The following is a 25,756-nucleotide window of genomic DNA, read 5'->3' on the forward strand; positions in this document are numbered from 1 at the left end:
TGTGCGTTGGTCCCGATTCTGTCGACCACTAGGTGGCATCCCATGGGGACATCTTGTTTCCAAAGACCAGTATTTCTGTCTTTTGCCAGTTGAGTTACAAGCAGTTGATCCTCATCTGTTCCCCTATCATAGTCTTCAATTTGGTGAAGCTGGTTCTGGTGGTGGTAGTTGTATCCATCAGGTAGAGGATGACTTTGGTATTGTCTGCATAGGAGAGGATGGTGATGGATTAGGATGAGATGGTATCGGACAGCGGTGTCATGTACACAGTGAACAGGATCGGACTGAGGTATGATCCCTGAGAGGACTCCACAGACCAGGTTTTTGTTTTCCATTGTGAAGGGTGGCAGACTGACTTTCTGGGTTCTTCCAGTGAGGAAAGAGTAGATCCAATTGAATGCAAATCCTTGGATGCCACCCTCGCAGAGTCTTCTAATAACTGTATTTGGGAGACTATGTTGAATGCTGTGGAAGGGTTGAACAAGGTGAGGACAGCTGTTTTTCCTCAGTCAAAATGATACTGATGTTGCCAGTGGATGCAATGCATGCTGTTTCTGTGCTGTGGTACTTTCTGAATCCAGGGGTGTTGTATAACGAGGAGGTTAAAGAGTTGCTTGTTGATGGCCTTTTGTATCACTTTGGCTTGGCGGGGGGGGGGAAGGAAGATGGGGCAGAATTTGTTCAGTTGTCTTGGGTCGGCCAATGGTTTCTTGAGGAGGGGGTGAACCTCTGCATGCTTCCAGTCTTCCAGGAAGATAATGGAGGTATTGTTGATGATGTCGGTAAAGGCAGTGCTGATAGGTAATGTGCCTAAGTTTTAGACATGGTGAGGGCATGGGTCTGAAGGGGCCCCTGAGAGGATGGTCCACACGACAGTTGTAGTTTCTTCTCTTTCACCTGTTTTCCACGTTATCAGGACGATGTCTTGTTTGGTGATGGGCAAATTGGCAATGAGTTTGCTAGGGTCGGTGAGATACGTTGCTGTAGGTGTTCTTCATTTTGCTGTGGATAGGTCACCGCAGAGTTCTTGGTAGGGTTGATGCTGATAACTGAGGTCGTAGGAGTGGTGTAATCCTTGATGATTGATAAGATTTCCTTGCTGCTAATCAAGCTCTTTCTATGAGTTCAACTAAAACTTTTCTTGGTGCTGCTCAATTGCCCAAGTGTAAGTATGGCTGAGCCCAGCTCTGGCCACCCGATTCTGCCAGTGATGACCCATCCAGGTACACCTAAGCTCTCTTCTGTGTGTGGATGTCTAGGAGGAATAAACAAAGCCCAACCCAGTCATGTGGCCCAGTCACAGGTTACAGGCACTAAATGGTTTAGGCAGGAAGAGCTAACCTCTAAAATGAAAATGTCACTTACCCATTGTACATCTGTTCGTGGCATCAGTCGCTGTAGATTCGCATGTTTTGCATAGCTCGCCATCTGGTGTTGGGTCGGAGTGTTACAAGTTGTTTTTCTTCGAAGTCGTCTTTGGAGTCACGGGACCGAGTGACTCCTCCTTTTGTCCCCATTGCGCATGGGCGTCGACTCCATCTTCGATTGTTTTTCCCCTGCAGAGGGTGAGGTAGGAGTTGTATTGTAGTAATAGTGGCCATGCAATGGAGTGACTAAGTATGTACCTATTTAAGGTTAAAATAATACATATACAAATAGTTGAAGGTACCTTCCGAACTGCTACAGGCTCCCGGGGAGGCGGGTGGGCACATGCGAATCTACAGCGACTGATGCCACGAACAGATGTACACTGGGTAAGTGACATTTTCAGTTCGATGGCATCTGTCGCTGTAGATACGCATGTTTTGCATAGACTAGTAAGCAGTTATCTCCCCAAAGCGGTGGCTCAGCCTGTAGGAGTGGGAGTAGTCTGAAACAATGTTCTTAATACGGCTTGACCTACTGTGGCTTGTTGTGCGGATAACACGTCTACACAGTAGTGCTTGGTGAATGTGTGAGGCGTAGACCATGTGGCTGCCTTACATATTTCTTGCATTGGGATGTTTCCTAGAAAGGCCATGGTAGCACCTTTCTTTCTGGTTGAGTGTGCCCTTGGTGTAATGGGCAGTTGTCGTTTAGCTTTAAGGTAGCAGATTTGGATGCATTTAACTATCCATCTGGCTATACCTTGTTTTGATATTGGGTTTCCTGCATGAGGTTTTTGGAATGCAATAAATAGCTGTTTAGTTTTCCTGATGCTCTTTGTTCTGTCAATGTAATACATTAATGCTCTTTTGACATCTAAAGTATGTAGTGCCCTCTCAGCTACGGAATCTGGCTGTGGGAAGAACACTGGAAGTTCCACTGTTTGATTTAGATGGAACGGTGAAATAACTTTTGGTAGAAATTTAGGATTAGTCCTTAGGACAACCTTATTTTTGTGTAGTTGTATAAAAGGTTCTTGTATTGTAAACGCCTGAATCTCGCTTACTCTTCTTAGAGAGGTAATGGCGATGAGAAATGCAACCTTCCATGTTAGGAACTGTATTTCGCAGGAGTGCATGGGTTCAAAAGGTGGACCCATTAGTCTAGTTAAGACAACATATAGTTCCATGAAGGAACAGGTGGTGTTCTTGGTGGAATAATTCTTTTAAGGCCCTCCATGAATGCTTTAATGACTGGTATCCTATATAGGGAAGTTGAATAGGTAGGCTGCAGGTATGCAGATATTGCTGCAAGGTGTATTTTAATGGAAGAGAAAGCTAGGTTAGATTTTTGTAAGTGAAGCAAGTAACCCACTACAAGTTTTGGGGATGCGTGTAATGGTTGGATTTGATTAATATGGCAGTAGCAAACAAACCTCTTCCATTTACTGGCATAGCAGTGCCTGGTGGATGGCCTTCTGGCTTGCTTTATGACTTCCATACATTCTTGGGTAAGTTGTAAGTGTCCGAATTCTAGGATTTCAGGAGCCAGATTGCTAGATTCAGCGATGCTGGATCTGGGTGTCTGATCGTTTGGTTGTGTTGTGTTAACAGATCCGGCCTGTTGGGCAGTTTGATGTGGGGTACTACTGATAGGTCTAGCAGCGTTGTGTACCAGGGTTGCCTTGCCCAAGTTGGTGCTATTAATATGAGTTTGAGTTTGTTTTGACTGAGTTTGTTTACCAGGTAAGGAAGGAGAGGGAGAGGAGGAAAAGCGTAGGCAAATATCCCTGACCAGTTGATCCATAGGGCATTGCCGTGGGACTGCCTGTGTGGGTATCTGGATGCGAAGTTTTGGCATTTTGCGTTCTCTTTTGTCGCAAACAAGTCTATTTGAGGTGTTCCCCAGAGCGTGAAGTAAGTGTTCAGAATTTGGGGGTGAATTTCCCATTCGTGGACCTGTTGGTGATCTCGCGAGAGATTGTCTGCGAGTTGATTCTGAATTCCTGGGATAAATTGTGCTATTAGGCGAATTTGGTTGTGAATTGCCCAACGCCATATCTTTTGTGCCAGCAGGCTCAATTGCGTTGAGTGCGTCCCCCCTTGTTTGTTTAGATAATACATTGTTGTCATGTTGTCTGTTTTGACGAGAATGTATTTGTGAACTATTATTGGTTGAAAAGCCTTTAGTGCTTGAAAAACTGCTAGCAGTTCTAGGTGATTTATATGCAGTTTTGTTTGATGTACGTTCCATTGTCCTTGTATGCTGTGTTGATCGAGGTGTGCTCCCCACCCTGTCATGGAAGCATCTGTTGTTATTACGTATTGTGGCACTGGGTCTTTGTTTAAATTTATATTGTTCCACCATAGAAGCGAGAGGTAAGTTTGGCGGTCTATTAACACCAGATCTGTAAGGTGACCCTGTGCTTGTGACCACTGTGATGCTAGGCACTGTTGTAAGGGCCTCATGTGCAGTCTTGCGTTTGGGACAATGGCTATGCATGAAGACATCATGCCTAGGAGTTGTAATATCATCTTTGCTTGTATTTTTTGTGTTGGATACATGCGTTGTATGATGTTGTTGAAATTTTGAATTCTTTGTGGACTTGGAGTGGCTACTCCTATTGTTGTGTTTATTATGGCTCCTAGGTATTGTTGTACCTTGCGCGGCAGAATGTTGGATTTTGCGAAGTTGACTGTGAACCCTAGTTTGTAGAGGGTTTGTATGATTTGATTTGTGTGGTGTGAGCACGTTATTAACGAATGGGTCTTGATTAGCCAGTCGTCTAGATACGGGAATACATGTATTTGCTGCCTTCTGATGTGTGCAGCGACTACTGCTAGACATTTGGTAAAGACTCTTGGTGCGGTTGTTAAACCGAAAGGCAGTACCTTGAATTGGTAGTGTATTCCTTTGAATACAAACCTTAGGTATTTCCTGTGCGATGGATGTATTAGTATATGGAAATACGCGTCTTTGAGGTCTAATGTTGTCATGTAGTCGTGTAGTTTCAGCAATGGTAACACTTCTTGTAGTGTGACCATGTGAAAGTGGTCTGATTTGATGTATGTGTTTAGTATTCTTAGGTCTAGGATTGGTCTTAGCGTTTTGTCCTTCTTTGGTATTAAGAAGTACAGTGAATAAACTCCTGTGTTTATTTGTGTGTTTGGTACTAACTCGATTGCGTTCTTTTGCAATAGTGCTTGAACTTCTATCTCCAGGAGCTCGGAATGATGTTTTGATAAATTTTGTGCTCTTGGTGGTATGTTTGGAGGGAATTGTAGAAATTCTATGCAATAACCATTTTGGATAATTGCTAGAACCCAAGTGTCTGTAGTGATTTCCTCCCATGCTTTGTAATAATGACCTATTCTTCCCCCCACTGGTGTTGTGTGGAGGGGGTGAGTCACATGTGAGTCACTGCTTAGTTGTAGGGGTTTTGGGGCTTTGAAATTTTCCCCTATTCCTAGGGAATTGCCCTCCTCTATATTGGCCCCGAAAGCCTCCCCTGTACTGTCCCTGGTAACTGGATGGTGTTGCCTGTGAGGTGCTGGCTTGTGTGGCCTGACCCCGAAACCCCCCTCTAAAGGGTGTTTTGCGGAAGGTGCTGTAATTTCCTCTGCTCTGCGGGGGGTAGAGTGCGCCCATGGCTTTAGCAGTGTCCGTGTCCTTTTTAAGTTTCTCAATCGCCGTGTCCACTTCTGGACCGAACAGTTCTTTTTCGTTGAATGGCATATTGAGAACTGCCTGCTGAATCTCTGGTTTAAACCCAGACGTTCGTAGCCATACATGCCTTCTGATGGTCACAGATGTATTTATTGTTCTTGCAGCTGTGTCTGCTGCATCCATGGAGGAGCGTATCTGGTTGTTTGAAATGTTCTGTTCTTCCTCAACCACTTGCTTTGCCCTCTTTTGTAGGTCTTTGGGTAGATGTTCAATGAGATGTTGCATCTCATCCCAATGGGCTCTGTCATAGCGCGCAAGTAGTGCCTGTGAGTTAGCGATGCGCCACTGGTTTGCTGCTTGTGCTGCGACTCTCTTTCCAGCTGCATCGAACTTGCGGCTTTCCTTATCTGGGGGTGGTGCATCCCCAGATGTGTGGGAGTTGGCCCTTTTCCTAGCTGCTCCTACAACGACAGAATCTGGTGGCAGCTGTGAAGTTATGAAAATAGGGTCTGTAGGAGGCGCTTTATACTTTTTTTCCACCCTTGGTGTGATTGCCCTACTTTTGACCGGCTCCTTAAAGATGTCTTTTGCGTGCCAAAGCATACCAGGGAGCACAGGCAGGCTTTGGTAGGAGCTGTGGGTGGCGGAGAGGGTGTTGAATAGAAAGTCATCCTCGACTTGTTCTGAGTGGAGGCTTACATTGTGGAATTGTGCTGCTCTAGCCACCACCTGAGAATATGCAGTACTGTCTTCTGGTGGTGATGGCTTTGTAGGGTATGCCTCCGGACTGTTATCTGACACAGGGGCGTTGTATAAGTCCCATGCGTCCTGATCCTGGTCACCTTGGCTCATGGTGGTGTGAGCCAGGGAATGTGATGGAGTTTGTGCTGGTGAGACGTGAATTATAGGTGGAGGAGAGGGTGGCGGAGTAACCTTTTTCACCATTTTTGTTTGTGGTGTTTGGTCAGTTTGAAATTCCAGTCTTCTCTTTCTCCTAATAGGGGGAAGGGTGCTTATCTTTCCTGTCCCCTGCTGTATAAAAATACGTTTCTGCGTATGGTCTACATCGGTGGATTGCAGGTCTTCCTCAAACCTATGCTTTCGCATTTGGGAGGTCATTGATTGCTCTTCTGTATAAGAGCCTGAAACTGGGTCGGTTGCAGATTGTTTTGGCACCGAAACCCTGTCTGCATCTTTTTTCGGCTCCGAGGTGACTTTTTTCTTTTTCGGAGTCGAAACATCTCGGCGTCGATCTTCGTCGGTGCCGCTGTTTCGGCGTCGAGCCGTGTCTACACCGCTATCTCGGTGTCGATGTATGTCTCCAGCACTTTCTCGGTCCCGAGAAGGCTGCGTGCCGGTGTCTCGACCGGAGTCGGACGGTCTCGGCACTGTTTGGGCCTTTTTCGGTGCCGACGGTCGGTCACCGAATTTATGGGTGGAGCCATGGCCTGGTGGCAGTGGCGTCCCCTGGGCCTTGACAATCTTCTTATGAGTGGTTTTCGACGTCTTACTCACGGTTCGTGGATCGTCGAATTCCTCGGAGTCCGATTCGTGTATCGAAAAGGTTTCTTCCTCTTCTTGTATCTCGAACTCTCGGTGGGCTGTCGGCGTGGACGCCATTTGAAGTCTTCTGGCTCGACGGTCTCGGAGTGTTTTTCGGGTCCGGAACGCACGACAGGCCTCGCAAGTGTCTTCACTGTGCTCAGGTGACAGGCACAGGTTACAGACCAAGTGTTGGTCTGTATAGGGGTATTTGTTGTGGCATTTGGGACAGAAACGGAACGGGTCCGTTCCATCGGCGTTCTTCTACACGCGGTCGGGCTGAGCAGGCCCAGACGGGGGATCGAAAACTACCCCGAAGGGCTCCGGAGCTTAGATCTTCGATGCGGTGTTGATTCTAACTACGCCGATCCCGATCGCAACAATACCGACGAAAATCTTCCGAAATTTAGCTGTTTTTCCGTTCCGAAACTCGGAGCGACAGGAACACGTCCGAACCCGATGGCTGAAAAAGAACAAACAATCGAAGATGGAGTCGACGCCCATGCGCAATGGAGACAAAAGGAGGAGTCACTCGGTCCCGTGACTCGAAAGACTTCTTCGAAGAAAAACAACTTGTAACACTCCGACCCAACACCAGATGGCGAGCTATGCAAAACATGCGTATCTACAGCGACAGATGCCATCGAACGTAGCATTTTCAAAACTGTAACTTAAAGTCTGACTTTTCCACAAGAGAGGATATTTTATTACCATTCCAAAGACACTAAACAAACTGCTTACCTGTGCCCATTTTGAAGCTACAGCTTATTAAATGTAGTAAGTTAACTGTAATGTTATCCTAAGGGGCATATAGGCCTTGCAGTAATTAAAAAATAATATTTTCACTACCAGGACATGTAAAATATAAAAGTACATGTCCTGTTTCTTAAATACATTGCACCCTGCCCTCTAGCTTGTCCAGGGCCTACCCTAGAGGTGATATACGTATTATTAATGAAGGTTTGCACCTGGCAAAATGTTTATTTTGCCAAGTTGACATGGCAGTTTAAAACTGCACACACAGGCTGCAATGGTAGACCTGAGACACATTTAAAGGGCTACCACTTAAGTAGGTGGCACAATCAGTGCTGCAGGTCAACTAGTAGTATTTCAATTTACAGACCCTTGGGTACAGGTAGTGCCACTTTACTAGTCACTTACAAGTAAAATTAATGCCAACTGAGTAAAAGGGGTCTTTTTTACCACATCTAAAGGAGAGAGCACAAGCATTTTAGCACTAGTTAGCAGCAGAAAAGTACAAGGAGTCCTAGGGCCAGCAAAAACCTCGTCAGCAAACTAGGAGGTTTGAAGGCACAAAGTTAAGTGGAAAAAACCACCCCAAGGATGTCAAGTTTAACACACTCACTTTTTCTTTATAGCTGCTTGCAGTGTTGTTTGGAGTCCGAAGGTCCTCTGTGTACCGGTTAGCTTGCCTGTTGATCTTTCTTTGCTCGTTGGGTTTGATGGGTGTGAGGTAGCCTGTGCAGTTCTTGATCCAGTATTTGAAGTTGCCAATGTCCTTTTTGTGGTTGTCCATAGGGTTGGGTTGATCTGTGCTGATGGCAGTGAAAAGGTTAGCGTCTGAGATTTGCCCCCAGCTGGGTTGGCTAGCATAAGTGGGTGCGTTGTCTTATACAATGATACAGTATTGGGTCATGCAAGAGGTGAAGTCGAGCTGTACTTGATGCAGTCGATGGTGGTGAATATCGGGTCCAGTATGACTTGTTCAGGTGGTCCTGGCGTGCCCACCTGGACTCCCATGGAAATGTTGGGTGTCAATGTGAATTTTAGCTAGGTTTCTTTGAGGAAAAGAAGATCCGGAATGTCGCTGCTCACCAGGTTCCAGATTTCAGTTGCATTTTACCGAGCAAGTGGGTGTTAGACTGTTGGTTTTCTGTACAATGTGGTGGTGTGTGGGGGTGCTGAAAGTGTTGCTGGTGCTTATGTGTGGGTGGGTCACTGCAGCAGAATGGGTGCTGGTGAAAGCTCCTATGGTGGTGTCTGGCGTGGCAGCATCGGGAGAGAGGGGTCCTGGGTAGAGTGATCAAAGAAGCGCTACGCTGACATACAGTGCAGCCATTAAACAGATCCTGGGAGGGTGAGGCGTGCAGGGCAGTGGGCGTGGTCACCCGAGCCTGGGAAGGAGATGCAGGAGGAAGACATGTGAGGAGAGGGAGGGAGTGAGGCAGGAGATGGTGCGGAGGGGTGAGTGGGGTAGGGGGAACACAACAGAGGACAGCTAAAGGCCTGAAATGGGGTGAAAAAAAGAAAAAGATGCTTAAAGAGGCATAAGCAGGGTGAAAAAAACAGAAAGACGCTACATAAAAATAGGGCGGTACACAGAGAAAGATGCAAAAAAAAAAATTGTAAAAAAAAAAGCAGGAGTGGGGGGGCGAACAGAGAAAGTTGCCCAAGATGAGCAATAACAAAAAGCAGAAGAAAGTGCAGACATATGAGCGAGGTAGGAGCCGCAAGGAGAGAGAGACAAGTCCCAAAGGGTCTTGACTGGTCAGAGGACTGGTCACAGTTAAGTGGGGGTTGGGCATAGGCACCTTCTCAGTGGCATCGCGTAACAGACGCTATTAAGAAGGGAATGGGAGAGAGGAGTGCCGGGACGTTGGGGGTGCTACCCAAGCGAGGGCAGATCACATGGGAGGAAGAAGCAGGTGAAAAGTGGGGGGAGGCAGGAAATGGCACAAGAGGGAGGAGGTGGATGAGAGGAGTGCAACAGTTGAGCTAAGGACTGAAACCTGGTGAAAACTGAGAAAGGTGTTAAAAGAGGGAAAGCGGGGAGAAAAAGAAATAAGCTTAGAAAAGGTAGAATAGGGCGAGAAAGTTGCTGCATAAAAAGCAGGGTGAAAAACTGAGAAAGATGCTAAAAAGAGGCAGAGGTGGGGTGAGAAAATACAGAAAGATGCCCAAGATGAGTAAAAGCAAGAAGCAGAAGTAAGTGCAGTAAATTGCAGCTACATGGCGGAGGGCTTGAGGCGACTGAGATGGGCCCAAAAGCACTTGACTAATCAGAGAAATGGTCACACTAAGTGGGGCTGGGCCTAGGCACCTGCTACTCAAGAAAGAGTAGCTAAGAAAAGTGTTTTAAAATTGTTTAAAGTTATAAACCATTGGGTGAAGTCTTCAAGGGAATATAAAAAAATTATTTGGATTGTCAGGTAAATTTTAAACACTATTCGACTTTCATAGACTTTTTTTTGTTTTAATTTTTAAAGTCCACTCTGGATGGACATTAGAAAAAATGAATATCAAAATGTATATTCTGATTGGGAATGGAGCACTGTCAACAGTGAAGCTAAAATACATAGGCTTTTTAACAGTAACGGCAATCTATCAGCTTACTAAAGGTGGTAAAAGTATGATTAGAAGAAATGCATCTGGAACTCAACATAAATGTGGAGATACTGATGGCTTATATTTTTGGCATCTCCATATCTACTGTCACCAATTAAGTGTACAGTTTCTTCCACCAGATGCTGTGGACACCGATCCAGACACACAAGTCTTGTCAAGGAACATTATCTGTGACAACATTGTTTGGAGAGACCTGAAACATTCTTCAACTTTCTAAACTTGTCCCTGCTTTGGAAGAGACTCTTTATGTAATATTAATAGATTACAGTATAATGCAGTCAACTCTCCTTACAAGTGCCACCAATTTTATCGCATCAGGAACCACATTTTTGTAAAGTATTAAGAGAGTATAGCTCAAAAGTCTCCAATAAAGGATTTTTGGAAGTTTAAGTAGGTTTGAGTGGTACAAATAGTATAAATCGTGACAAATTGCATCTAAGATACTTTTAGAAATATCAAGAATATCACACTTTTACTCATTCCTTTCTCTGCCTACTTTGAGTAATAAATAGCAAATAGCTTGAGTACTTCTCAAAATATTCATATTTATATAAACTATGATTATGTTATTCATAGGCATCTCGTTATGATGACCTTATTCATTTTTTAGGTGGGCTGTATAAAGCCCATTTTTTTCCTGGTCTCTAAACTATTGCTTGTTCTCAGGATTCGGCAAGGACATTTCAAGATGCAAATAATAAACAAAAACAGATAGGGGAAAAGCAATATGGGATTTTACAGCATATCTGATTTACCTATTAAACTATACAGCTTGACCCACTTCAAGTACAGAATCCACCACAATCTGAAGATAAGACTTCCCACTTCCTTAGTGTGCATTGTCGAAAGTGGTCTTCAACTCAGTTTTAACTTTTGCATTCCATCATTCTGCTCCACGACTGATAGCACCAGTCTCCAGCCAACTAACAGGGGAGACACCAAGACAAAGGAAGTTGTTGCCAGTCTGGAGGAATTCCAGCATACCAAAAGGAACTTCACATTTCTTACGAACCTGAACACTGAGGTGTGGGAACCGACCTACATTCTGGAAAAGTGTACTGGAGTCTCAGAGGCAGCCCTAATGATTTGAGGATCGGAATAAAAACAGTGAACTGAATAAAAATACAGAGAAAACAAAACATTGACGACAACATCAGCTTATCAGCTATTCTTTCTTAGAGCCTTCTGGCAGGAATTTAACCCCTTCGCTGCTAAGCATTTTCCCTCCGTGTGCTAAGCCTTTTTTTGACTGTTTGGGATAGTTTGCGCTCAGGCCCCCCATAATTATTTGTCCACATAAGCTATTCACCCCACATTTGCGTCCTTTTTTCCAACAGTCTGGGGATTCTAAAGGTACCCAGACTTTGTGGATTCCCCTGGTGGGGACCAAGAAATTAGCCAACATACAGCTAAAATTTAGTTTTTGGGGACAAATGGGAAGAAAGCGCTGCAGAAGACAGCATCTGGTTTTCCTGCAAATGTTACCTAAGAAGGGTTTGCAACCCTAAAATCTTCTTCCCAGCTTTCAGGAAAGGGCAGACTAGAATCTGAAAATCAAATTTTTTCAACACAGTTTTAGCACTGTACTGGGACATACCCCATTTTTCCTATTTTTGTGCTCTCAAGCTCTTTCCAGTTAGGGACAGAAATGGATGTGAAACCAATGGTGGATCCCGGAAAGCTATACATTTCTAAAAAGTAGGCAAAATTCTGAATGTATTAAGGAGTCATTTGTGTATATCCTCCAAGGTTTTCCTATAGAAAGTAACAGTTGAAATAAAAAAATAATATTGATAAGGTACAAGTTACTTATCCTCAGTAATGATATATCTGGAAGGTGGCATCAGTCAACTCCGCAGGAGTTGTTGGGGTCGCAGTCGTATATAGGCACCACCCCGGTGGGCTGACGTTAGTTTCTTTTCACAACTTCCATGCTAGTAGCGCAGCGCCATGAAGAACACTGAAAATGTTGTGCCAAAACTAGGGCCCTTAAAGGGAAGTTCCTGTCCCTAGAAATCAGTTCGCAGTGCGAGGATGGGTGGATCGGTAAGGAATCTGCAACTAGAATATGTCTCTACCAGATACATTGTTACCGAAGGTAAGTAACTTGTGCATCTGATAGAGACTTCGAGTTGCAGATTCCTTACCTCAGAATAAATACCCGAGCAACACCATCTCCAGTGGTGGGCTATGAACTAAGATCACACCAAAAAGTCCTGCAGGACCGAACAGCCAAAGTAGCCATCTGTGCGGATCTGACTGTCCAGGCATTAATGCTTGGTAAACGTATGCAAAGATGCCCATGTTGCTCCCCAAAAGATATCAAGGACTGGAACTCCAGCGTGCTAACGCTGTGGTAGCATCAGGTGCTACGTTAGATCGAGCACGCAAACCCTCAGGGGGTTGCTTTTTCACCAAAGTGTAGCACATTTTGATGAAGAGGACTACCCATCGAGAGATGGTCCTCTTCTGCACTGCCCTTCCTTTCTTCACACCCACATAACCCACAAAGAGTTGATCGTCCACCTTGAAATCTTTGGTACGATTTAGTTAGAACAACAATTCTCTTTTTGGATCCAGGCGGTGGAGTCTTCTCTCCTCCTCATGAGAGGAATGTAGGGGTGCGTAAAAAAGTAGGCAAGGTGATTGATTGGCCTTTGTGAAAAGGTGTCACCACTTTGGGAAGTAAGGAAGCTAAGGTATGAAGCACCACTTTGCCAGGATGTACTGCTAGGAACGGTGGCTTGGCTTGGACAGAGAGAGAGCCTGGAGCTAACTCACTCTGCAAGCAGAGGTAATGGCAATCAAGAAGGCAGTTTTAAGGGTCAAGAGCCGTAGAGGGGAGTTGTGGAGCAGCTCGAAAGGAACACACATGAGGTATGGGAGAACCAATTTCAGTACCCACTGGGGCATTATGAACTCGACGGGATTAAACGTGTGAGCCCTATGAGAAACCTCAAACAATGGGACTTTTGAACAGAGAAGGTTGGTCTGGTAGCCTTAAGAAGGCTTAGATGGCAGTCAAATATCCCATGAGGGTGCCCTGAGCATAGCCCTGCTGGGAAAGAGAGAGAATACAGAGGAAAACCTCTGACAGTGGCACAGAGAGGGGACCAACAGACTTGTTGATACACCATGCCACAAATTTCTTTCAACGACAGATGTAAACCGTTTAGGTGGAGGGATGACTGGCTGCCAAGATATCAGACTTCGGGCAGAAGGTCAAAAGCAGTCAACTGCCGCTGTTCTGTCTCCACGCAAGGACAGGTTCGAGTGAGTGACCGTCCCCTGCTGCGACAGAAGATCCTCCCAAACGGGCAGTCTGATCGGAGGATCGATGGCCATGCTCAACAGCTCGGGATATCACTCTTCGTGCCCAGTCCAGAGCCACCAGGATTACATGGGCCCGGTCGCGCCAGATTTTCTTCAGAACTCTGGACAGAAGTGGTATTGGTGAGAAGGGATACAGGAGGCCTGAGCTCCACTTGAGACAAAAAGCGTCACAGAGCGAGTGCCACCTTGGAAACTCCAACACGCAAAACAGCTGATTGCGCTTTCTCTGCGTAGTTGAACAGATCTAACCAAGGCTCTCCCCACTGCTGAAAGAGACCGTGTGCCACCTCCGGATGGAGACGACATTCATGATCAAATAAGCATCGACGGCTGAGTTTGTCTGCTCTGACGTTCAGAGAGCACGCCAGATGTTGAACCACGAGTGAAATGCCTTGGCATTCCAGCCATGTCCAGAAGCGAAGAGCCTCCTAAAGGGTCCACGACCCCACTCCGCCCTGCTTTTTGCAGTACCACATAGCAGTGGTGTTGTCGGTGAACACCTGCACCACTTTCCCTTTGAGAAAGGGAAGGAATGCTTTCAACGAAAGTCAGATCGCCCAGTGCTCTAAAAAGGTTGATGTGGAGCCCAGACTCCACCGGAGACCAGAGGCCTCTGATCTCCGCCTCTCCCATGTGGCCGACCCACCCCAGGAGTGGCCCATCTGTCACTACTGTGAGATCTGGTTGGGGAAGGGAGAGGGATCTGCCAATGACCAAATCTTGATTCGACAGCCACAACTGCAGGTCTTTCGCAGTTCCCTCCGAGATCTGGACCATGCTGGAGAGAGTCCCCTGATGCTGCACCCACTAGAACTTTAGGTCCCACTGAAGAGCTTGTATATGCCATCTGGCATGTTGAACTAGCAGGCTGCATGAGGCCATGAGGTCCAGCAGCCTCAGTCATTCTCACCGAAATCCAGGAGAGAGGCCGAAACACCAGGATCATAGCCCTAATATCCTGGACTCGCTTTTCAGAAGGATAAGTCCGAAACTGCACTGTGTCCAGAACAGCTCTGATGAAAGGAAGCGTCTGAGAGGGAGTCAGGTGTGACTTCGGGAACATTTATATAGTGAATTTGAGCAAATGCAGGAGGTTCACCGCAGTCTGGAAGTGGGAGACGACTTTCTGGGCTGTATCCGCCTTCAACAGCCAGTTGTCGAGGTAGGGGAGGACTGAAACCCCTAACCTGCACAGATGAGCCACAACCACTACCAACACTTTCATGAACACCTGAGGGGCGCTGGTATGGCCAAAGGGGAGCATGGTGAACTGAAAGTGCTCGAGACCTACCGCGAATCGCAAGTAACATCTGTGGGCCGGCAGGACGAGAATCTGAGAATAGGCGTCCTGCAAGTCCAACGCTACCATCCAGCCTCCAGGGTCCAGGGTCCAGGGCAGAAAGGACCGGAGCTAGGGTTAGCATTTCGAACTTCTCCTTCTTGAGGAAGAGATTGAGGGACCAGAGGTGTAGGATAGGGCAAAGGCCCTTGTCCTTTTTGGACACCAGAAAGCAGCGGGAATAACAACCGCGACCTACTTCTAGCGCAGGGACCCTCTCTATGGCTCCCTTAGCCAAGAAAGCCGTGACCTCCTCACAGAGAAGTGCCAAATGATCCTCCGATAGATAATCATATGATGGTGGCATGGCCGGAGGAGAAGTCTCGAAGGGGAGGAAGTAGCCCATTTGGACACTTTATAGCATCCACATGTCCGTGGTAATGGATTCCCAGTGGGGCAGGTGATGGCGGATCCTGCCGCCAACTGGTCTCGGATGTTCCGACGGACTAGGAAGGCTTGGGAGGCAGAGGAGAACTGGGCAGACTGCAGGTTCCCTGATCCACGAACTTGTGGGATCTCGCGGCCACGCAGAGGCTGTACAGCATGCATGGGTTGGTTGCCGGGTGGAAAGGAATGTGGTTGGGTGCCCCTATCATAGCCACGAAAGGAGCGAAAAGCGGACTGCAGGGGCGAGGAGCAGCTACAAGATCAAGTAACCAAGCCGTAGCCAGGGAATCCTTAACTCGCTTGAGCAATGAGTCCGCTTTTTTACCAAAGAGACAGATGTCAAAGGGCATGTCCATCAAGGATTGCTGGACATCCGCTGAAAAGCCAGCTGTCCTCAATCAGGAGTGGTGCCGCAAGACCACCATCGATGCAACCGATCTGCCCAGCGAGTCAGTTGTATCCAGTCCACAACGAATCATGAACTTTGATGCTTCTATCCCATCCGTAATGACTTGGAGAGAACAGTCCGGGCCTCCTCCAGAACCAGAGGCAGCATTTACGCAACCGTATCCCAGAGAGAGTAGAAGTATTGGCCCAACAGGCATGCAGTGTTCACGGACCGCAGAGCTAGACTGACGGAAGAAAACATTTTCTTCCCCAAGCAATCCAGTCTTTTTGATTACCTGTCCAGGGGAGCGGTAGAGAATGTGCCACAGGATGATGACGCCTGGATGACAAGACTCTCAGGCCTAGGGTGTTGGGTCAGGAATTTTGTGTCAGGAATTTTGTGTCGGTCGGCGCAACTGTCCTAGAAGCCCCTGTGCTGGGTCTGGACCAGGTACCCAGAAGGATGTCCATAAGGGCTTCATTGAAGGGAAGGAGGGGCTCTGAACTGGAGGCCCCAGGTTAAAGCACCTCTTTAGGAGGTTAGTCATGACCTCCACAGAAGGAAACTCGAGGTCCAAAACATCGGCAGCCCTTACCACCATAGATTATGACAATCCCTCCTCCGTAGCCAAGCTAGGAGGAGAAAGCATGCCAGCGTCAGAGGAGGTGTCTAACCTGCTGGTGACGCCCAAATCCCGAACCTAGTCCATGTCAGGGTCAAGCTGGTATTCTAAAGGGTCTAGCACTATCCCCATATCCATACCCATAGCAATAGGGGTCAGGATGCACCATGGGCCCAGGAGAGCCCATGGAAAATGGAATCGGCATCGAGCAATGCCGTTCCAGCTCCGGGTTGTCGGGAATCAGTATAAGAATGATGTTGATTGCAGGCCCACCCAATGCCAGGAGCATCGACGTCTGTCCCGATGTCGTGGAAAGTCGCATTGGCACGACCAGGGCCGGGATGGATCTGGGAATGGATCCAGAGGTGCCCTCTGGAGTCGGGCCGAAGCTGATGATCTGGAACCCGAGGAGCCCCTCACTGACTCACCTGCCCCCAAAGGTCAGTGTGGCCAAAGATGAGGCGCATGGCCTCATAAATTTCTTTAAGTTGGGCCCCGGCTCCTAAAAAGACTGAGGCTCTGATGACGGAGGGCTAGAGCATCAATGTCCTTCCCAAGTCACATTGTCCGAGCAACAGGGCAAAGGTGAAGAATGTTTGGTCTTCTGCTGCTCCGACCGTCCAGATGACTAGGGCGAGGAGGAGTGGTAATTACTCCGCGACCGGTCTCCTGACCTTCCTCTCAAACGAGCCCGGGAGCGACTCGGAGTCGAGTGTCGACCGTTATGAGCTTCAGGGACCGCGCCCTCAAAGCCTTTGGGTTCATGGTCTGACACTCAGCACTAATTCGGGTCGTGCTCCAGACACCAGAGGCAGACGATGTGCAGATCAGTCACTGAAATCATTTGGTGACCGGAGACGCAGGGCTTGAATCCATTCTTTCAGGACATCAAAACTTGTCAAAAAGAAATGACAAAAGTGTTGCAGTTAGTCAAAAAGATGGCTAGGGGGAGCTCTTCTCCGGATCTGTGTAGTAGGCTGGAGCAGAAAGAAAAGAACTGACATCAGCGCGCCAGGGTGGCTCCTATAAACGACCAAGACGTCATCACAGTGACCACGATGCCAGCAAAACCTGCGTAGTCAACCAACGCCACCTAACGGCGCGCAGGGGTATTGCTAAAAAAAAAAACTCTGGATCCAGTCTGATGCCTTGGGGAAATTCTAAGGTAAGGAATCTGTAACTAGAAGTGTATCTCAGATTATAGGAAATATATAGGATAGGATAAAGATAGGAAATTTGTGCCGGCACACTGATCCTATAACTTTCCCACACAGAAATGTGAGGAAAACGTAACTTCTTAGCTAAATTTGAGGTTTTCAGGGGACTCTGGGTAAGAAAACACTGGGGGATCCACGCAAGCCACACCACCAGCCATGCGCCGCCCAAAAAATGGCCCAGAAAAATGCTTCCATATTGGGGAGTGACCCTTGCTTAAGGGGCGCTCCTTGAGACATATTTTTGAAAAATCCCTGTTGTCTAGTGGTTTTCTGCCCCCCCTACCCCAAACCACTTGAGGGAGTGGGGTCAGATCGGCCTACATATACGGCCGATCTCCCCCCAAGGGGTGGTGGAGCAGAAAACAGCCAAAATAATGCCACTATTATGGAGAGCAGCCCTTGCCTAGGGGCCACACTTTCAATAAAATAAATCCCTGGTGTCTAGTAGGGTGAAACCACGCTTGGGGAATCACTCTGCTTGAGCGATCCCCAATCGAAAATCCACTTAGGAAAGATATTATTAGAAAGGGGAGATTCTACCCTTTCTAACGATACCTCTCCCGTGTGATTCGGTGCTTGGGGGCTGAGACAGACCCACGAGCACCACAGCACTGAAAGTGAAATGATCCAATTGGCTCATTTCACTTTCAGTTTCACTGTGATGACATCAGCACACAGTGCACACGCAGATAGTCATTACAGTGACAAAATAAATAAATAAATGCCTCGGGCAGCAGGGTAAAATTTCCCCCTGCTCCTGAGGCTCAAAAATTAACAAATATTGACATAGCCAATAGGTATCGCCTATGGGACCTTATAAGTATTTAGCCATACAGCACATTAAATCTTTATCAGAAATACAATGTATTTGTGTATTTCTTCATACACTTGGCATTAGACTGTAATGGTCAGAAAATCCCCTAAAGGGCATCGCAATAAAAATAGCATTTGGAAGAACATGGTCGTGTAACCATATAATCAGCCCACAGAGGGCATAACCACAAGAAAAGAGGGCAGCAGAGACCACTGAAGTGCAACTATATATTCAGCCCATAGAGGGCATAGTGCATTACAAGTTTTCAGGCCTAGCAGGCTTGCTAGGATATTATTACAAACAAGGACCCAAATTACACCCAGCTGTTAAGCAAAAGCTTGTGTCATGAGAGAGCTTAAAAAGACATTAAATGGTGGGCAAGGTTATAATTTTGGGGTCCCCCCAACTAGCTTGAGATGAGCTGGACAGAAAGAGCATGTAGTGCTGAGCATTTTGGTGGTAGTCTTTGTCCTAGACCACCACAAGCTGAGTTATGGGCAAATATGTGTTGTAAAAGGAATGCCCAGCAAATGGGGCGAGGATCCAGAGTGCAGTGAATATTGTAGAATCTGCTCTCTTGCTGTGCCTGGGAGAGCCGCACTGAGGTTTTCCCTTGTGTTTTTTAAAATTTAATAGGACCCAGTTTGTATATGTTTCAATTGCTAAACTTGGGAAGAATTTAGGGATGGGGCTGCAAATTTAACTGGTGCTCATATAAAGCGATCCAATCTTTCGGTCGAGCGCGCACTATATAAAACTGCAAAAAAAAAAAAAAATCCTCCAGCTTGCAGCCTTTGTCGGCACAAACACTGCAAAGAAACAGCGAGATGCTAGAGGAAGTACAGCCATGAGTGCGAACCAGAGAGGGAAAAGTAGTAGTGTACTGATACTAAGGTATAGGGCTGATGGTGCAATAATCCATTTAACAGGGCCAGTCTCCAAGGCGGTAACAAAACAGCCTGAAGGCAGAACAGCCTAAAGAATGTACCTAACAAACCAAAGGAATTTTGAAAGGCAGGCTAAGGAACGAATGAAAGTGATGGGCGTGTGACGGGCGTGGTTAAAGCCCACATAAGTAGATTACAGCATGTCAAGAAAGAGATCATGAGTGCTGCCTAGGCTCGAGCCAAAAAGGAAATCCCTCTGCAGTTTACAACAGAGGGATTTGGTTGACATAAGCACTGTGGCTGAGGACGAAGCCGTTCTGTCATCAGCATGGAACGTGTTAAAGGAAGACCGATTATCTACAGTTTCCAGGCATGCAACACTAAAGATTTTGAAGTTTCATAAATGTCTGAAGGTAAAACCTTTCAGAAACTTCATTTTAACCTTGTGCATTTGTGGTACAGCAATAATCCACTGCGAACCGAATGGAGAACTCCAATTTGTTTATTTACATGGCCCATACAACACCCAAATGCCATTATGTAGGAGTTGGTTTTCTGGTAATTACTTTTGATTCCAACTTTCTTAATTTTGAATTTTATAATTTCCTTTTAATATGTGTTTGTCCATTTAACGTTTTCCTTCCAAGATCTTTATTTTGCAAAGGTTTTATTAGTTTTTACTATACATCACATCCAGTGTTTCAAAGTAGGGCTTGTGGGCATCAACATAGTGACTCTCTGTGCTAATCTAACACTTATTACAATCCCAGCACGACACTGTTGTATTCGTAAAATGAGCAACAGTGACCCAAACACGGCAGCAGACTACAGTATTCACAAACGTGCCCACCGGGTGAAAAATAAAAGTTGGAATCATGCTTTCTCTTCCATCCATTTATATAATAAATAAAATGCCAAACTGTACAGAAACGTTTGACAAACAGCAAAATAGAGACAGTGCTTAACCCATTCACTTGTACAGTAACCGTACATAAGATCTGATCACCTGTCAAATGACTGATCCAACTGAAAAGCTGAATTTTCTATGGAACAGTCTTCTTGAGAGTTTCTTAACGATGTTGTGTCTGCGGAGGCCTCGTTTTCTGTCATTATTCAACCACAGGGCTGTAAAATAAAGATAAATCTTCATAATACTTAGCATGAAAACCTTTACAATACACGTTTTATCATTTCTCCGAAAAATTCGTAATGTTTTGAAGTTGAGAATGGCAAGTAAACTGCACTCATTTTTACAGAATTAACAGTCGAAAGGCCTACTCAACATTTTCTAACTCTTAATTTATTTATTAATTTATTTTGCATTCTTACGGAGCACATTCAACCGTAAATCATGAGTGACTCAAAAAAAATAACAGGCTAAATGCTAAATGCAAAGCATCTGTTACAAGAAACAAAAACATTATTTTGCAAAAATGATTTAAAATTACATTCAACAAATAAGGTGAATAGCAATAAAAGTTTCGGAAGAAGGAAGAAAGGAAACCCAGTAGGTGAGCATAGAAGAGGGGGGAGTAGAAGTCAATACTAGAAGGCACACGGAGGTGATAAAATCAAGCCGGGTAGAAGATAGAGACATGATGGGAAGAAAACTAGATAATTGAAAAGATTTGGGAGAGGGGATAAGAAAAGCTGGATCACTGAATGTAAACATTATTTTGATTAAGCCCACAGCTATGGTCACAATACAGCAGAACTTTGCTCAACCCTTTGTCTAACGGAGCTTTCACAACGTCACTTTCATGTTTAAAATAAGTGTAACTCCTTTTCTTTTGATATACCTAGACACATTTATTTGCACTACTAAATAGCCAGGTTATGCCAAACTCAATAGCTGCTTGGCAAAGATTTTTTCAATTAACAAAAGTGTACAGTACTCTCTTGCATGTGTAACTTGTCAAGCAATATTACCAGAGAATGAGGATCATCAGCCTGGCAATATTACAAACGCAACAGATATAATAGGACATGTAGTGTGGAAAGGTTGTACTGTAATATTTGCATGCTTTAGTAGAAACGAAAGGCTCAGTTCTAACTTGGCACTTTTCTGATGTCAACACACAAGCCTTTACTGTTAGAATGTCCAGGGGGTTCCATTCTGGCGTGCTGACACCTTTTGACATTTAGGCATGCCAGTATTCAAATCATCATACATTTTTTTAATAAAATATACCTGGACCAAATAAATGTCCTTCTGCAATTCCCTTTCCCCCCCCCCCCTCACAACATGACAGTCAACCGTCACAAAACAAATGTCCAACAAAATAATGATATATTGTATATAATGGTCACCAATGAAAGGCTAGCATTCCAAGAAAACCAATATTCTGAACTCCTCAAGTCAGGAGAATGTTCTTTTTGCCTTTATTGCACTTGTTTGAAACTTTAAGCAAATGTTTACAATGTTTTGAAAATATATGTATTTAGTGGCAAACATGTAGAAAAACCTGAATCTAGGTATAGCTTGAAATTTAGCACAGGGTCAATTGACAGAAAGAGCAAAAAAAGAACGGAATAAATTCACCATACATTAATCTTACAGAGGAAATTGGACTAGATTTGTAAACATATACTCTAGGAAATTTGCCCTTACTGTGTGGCCATCTCGGAGTTTTCACCTCAAGATAGACCCTGGATTTTTGCTGGTTGTATAACCCTGAGCACCTTACCTCTGCAAACCAGTAATGAAGGGCCTGTGCTCCCAATTTCAACAAGGTGAAATGGGCAAACCCCTAATTGGCATTTTTAACCTACCTAGTGTGCCCAAGGCTTGAACGCTAAATGCCACTAGTGGACTGCATTGTGCCACCCGCTACACTAACAGTGCAACATGACTGCAGACCTGCCACTTGTAGCCTGGTTGTTGCAGTTTTAAACTGCAAATATGACCTGTCAAAACAACTCCTTTTTAAGCCACCTCTTTGTAGGCCGTAATGCTCATAAGGCAGGGTGTATGGTTTTTAAAAGAAGGACATGTAGGAATTTAATGTTAACCATGGCCTTACACTTATTGCTTTGCAGTGGAAAATCTCCACCAGCTATTTCCACTGTAGCAAAGCTGATAGGTTAAAACTGGGTTACATTATTACATTTAATAATGCTAACTTCAGTTAGGAATCAGCTAGAAATAATCAAACCACTATGTTAATGGTTACTGAAAATACAATTCCATGGTGAGGTTAAATATTTGATAAATATTAAGGAAAAGGTACTTTTAGAAAGTTACCTTTTCCTTGCCTAAATCCTCTGAAGGCCATTTGCATTTGTTCTCTCTCTACTGTAAGTCAATAATTCCCATTTGAATAGGTGTGAATGGGAGTGAAATGCCTCCCCAAAGAAAACAAAAGTCTGACCTAAATGGGAAAAGAGTACTTCTCTGAACTGGACAGAACAGGAGGGTAAGGCTGTGGTGCATCCTTTTTGACATTACAGTGTCAAATTTTGCTTGAATGTCAAATTACGCGTGATAGGTCTGCTGGGATGATACATATAACACTTTGGGCACACTTCAAAGAAGCCTCCCTGTCATAGGCAAATGTTAACTGGCACCTGGGCAGGACCTTTACCTTACTTTCCCAGCTAGTCAGTCTCCAACCCCACTGGGCCTCTTTTTACATTACAGCATCAACTCCTGCCAGAGTGTCAAATTCTCCTCAACAGGTGCTGGGGTTTTGCATAGAAAACTTGGGGTGCACTTCAAAAGGTGACTAAAGGATGCCAAAACAATTGTTGGAAAACCCTATTTGGTTCTACCAGATGTCTGTCGCTGGGTTTATTATGGTTACAATGACTGCCCCAAACTGGATTTTTTTGTTAGATGTGGGAGATCACTAAGATTACCATAGCACACCCCACCCACCCTCAGAGCCCAAGTTCAGTGTCGCTGAGGAATTCTACCATCTTGAAAATGCCCAAAGTGGGTAGGGTTGACACTGGAAAATGTTATCCTGATTGTTAGGGCATGCCCAAGAGTCACTCCCACCATTTAGCTTGTGGCAGGCATAATTGTGCCATTTCCAAGCACCCACTTCAAAGCTCTTCAGAACGGAGACCAGAAGTAGACTGAGCCTGCTGTCTGAGATTTCAGAGACTAGAAGAGTGGACCTGTAAACTATTGTACTAAGGAAAAGGGCATGGCAAGGGCCATAAGGCTAGTCTCCTGTTAAACTACAGGGATACAACAAGCTACAAGAGGACTTTCCTGTAAGGGACCGGCTGACCAGTGGCAACTTGACCTAGATTGGACCCTGGTGTTGGGCCTCTTCCCAGTACCCTGAGCGCCCCCAAGTGCCTCCCTTGAGGTTCTGGGGAGCCTTAGAAGTGTACTCCTGTACCAGACTGGGACTTAAAGGACTAAAGTCAGAAGGCAAACATTGTGACCAGGTTGGTGAATCCGACTGAGCTCCACTGAGGCCAGCCTCAAATTGAACCCAGGGCGCAGTCTACCTCGATGTAGGAAAGTAGCCTCTTTCTAGCTTGGTTACCCCCACTTTTGGCCTATTTGTCAGTGTGTTTGACTGTGTTCACTGTGATCCTGCTAACCAGGACACCAGTGATTGTGCTCTTGCCTCTAAATTAGGTTGCTAGTAACTTTTTATCCCCACAATTGGCATACTGTTGCCCCCTTATAAGTCCCTAGTATATGGTACCTAGGTACCCAGGACATTGGGGTTCCAGGGGATACCTATGGCCTGCAGCAGTTATTCTGCCACCCATAGGGAGCCGATGCAAAGGGATCCGCAAGCCTGCCATTACAGTTTGCATGAACCGGGTGCATGCACCAGGTTTCACAACAGGTCACTGCACGAGGTCACTGTAAGTCACCCCTATGGTAGGACCTCTCATCCCAGAGGGCAGGGTGCAGGTACCTGTGTGTGAGGGCACCCCTGCTCTAGTAGCGGTACCCCCACAAACTCCAGCTCCATTTTACTGGACTTCGTGTGTGCGGGGATGCCATTTTATATATGTACACTACCTATGTCCAGCTACATGATGGAAACTCCGAACCTGAGCATGTTTGTATCAAACATGTTGGAATCATACCCCAGTACTGTTGCAAGTATGATTCCATGCACTCTGGGGCCTCCTTAGAGAACCCCCAGCATTGCTACCACCAGTCTTAGAGGGGTTTAATGGGAAGCCCAGCTGCTGCCACCCCTCAGACGGGTTTCTGCCCTCCTGCTGCTTAAGGTGATAAAGCCCAGGAAGGCAGAACAAAATATTTCCTTTGGGAGAGGAGGTAACACCCTCTCCCTTTGGAAAAAGGTGTGACTGGCTTGGGAGGGGTAGCCTCCCCAAGCCACTGGTTTTGCTTTGAAGGGCACATTTGGTGCCCTCTGTGCATAAACCAGTCCACACTGGATCCCCACCCCCTCCCCACCCACTAACGGAAAGGGAACTGACCACTACCCTGTCCATCACCACCCCAGGGGTGGTGCTTAGAGCTCCTCCAGAGGGTCCCTGGGTTCTGCCATCTTGATTTCAAGGTTGTCAGGGAACTCTGGGAGCATCTGAGTGGCCAGGCCAGGCAGGTGACGTTAGAGGCACCCTCTGATCGGTAGTTATCTGGTTAGTTGACCAAGCCCCCTCTTTGGGCTATATAGGGTCTTCCTCCGGGGTGGGTCCTTAGATCAGGCATGCAAGACTCCAGCAGGACTCCTCTGCAACCTTTGCTTCGACTTCTGGCCTCAGGAACCGTGACTGGACCCTCCAGGAACCTACAAGCTGCCGAACCATGAGGAAGACACTTATGCAACAATGTATCCGGAACTCCTGCCAGCTTTGCAACATTTCCCCAGCTGTGCATCCTAAGAAGACTGCAACTCTTCAGCCTGCACCAAAAGAAGGAATCTCCCTTGGGGTGAAGGAATCACTCCCCTGTAATTACAGGTACCTGGCTGCATCGACAACCGGCTGCATGGATCGCCCCTCATCCTGAGTGGCATGGGTCCTGCATCATGGGTGGCGGTCAGGAGAGTCGCCCTTAGTCCTCTCTACCAACTGTCGCACTTTGGTGGTGGTAACTCCTTTCCACACCACGTTAGACAGTACCCCCGTGCACTGCGTCCTTTGCAGCTGTCAAGGCTTGTTGTTTCACCTAGAGGAACTTCAGGTAACTTGTCGGTCCAGCTCCCAGCACTCCCTCCTGCAACTTCTGGACCTCTGCGTGGTCCTCCAGCAACGTGGGAGCAACTTCTGTAGTGCTGCGTGGGCTGCTTCAGAAACTTCTGTGTCCCTGTCCTGTGGGACACTTGTGGGTGCTGTCTCTGCTCCTGTGGGCCTTCTGCGACGCGTGGGTCCCCTGTGACTCCCCCCTCCTGGGTAGAGTCCTGCTGGACCTTGCTGATCCCAGGCAGCACTTCTTTTCCTTCAACCAAGAGTTTGCCTTTGCCAAGGCTTGTTGGTGGAAATCCTTCACCGACACCCATCTGCAATCCAGCTTCCTGCATGGGACACCTTTTGCACGCATCAGGAACTCTTCTCCAGGTTCAGAGTAATTTCATGACTTTATAGGTTCATTCTGACAAGGGTTATGAGTATTCCTCGAGATGAGTAGTCACCCGCCTCAATTTCTTATACATACAATATATTGTACATCTATGAAAGGAGCAGAAGATAACATTTGCATGGTTCATTCGGTAGCAAAGATATACCATTTCATAGTTTATCTTAGAACACACAATACCCAGAGCCAAAGATGGAGATGTCACACAATTTTCTCTTTATATACCAACGATCATTCAAATAAAATTGAATAAAAATAAATAAACTGATATGGATATCAAAGCACCCTATGAAAAGTAAACTTGAAT

The 25,756-nt window shown here is 46.0% G+C and overlaps 1 protein-coding gene across 1 annotated transcript in view; it reads right to left on the minus strand.

Annotated features, from left to right (window-relative positions):
- TOP1MT (DNA topoisomerase I mitochondrial) overlaps positions 1–25,756 on the minus strand; it is a 711,804-nt gene that overhangs the window by 567,124 nt on the left and 118,924 nt on the right. Inside the window, exon 2 of the mRNA XM_069220874.1 lies at positions 19,933–20,051. Within this exon, the coding sequence (XP_069076975.1) occupies positions 19,933–20,036 (104 nt within the window). The 5' untranslated portion in view covers positions 20,037–20,051. The remainder of the gene's footprint in view (positions 1–19,932; positions 20,052–25,756) is intronic.

The sequence above is a fragment of the Pleurodeles waltl genome, chromosome 2_2, assembly GCF_031143425.1.
Source record: "Pleurodeles waltl isolate 20211129_DDA chromosome 2_2, aPleWal1.hap1.20221129, whole genome shotgun sequence".
Lineage (NCBI taxonomy): Eukaryota > Metazoa > Chordata > Amphibia > Caudata > Salamandridae > Pleurodeles > Pleurodeles waltl.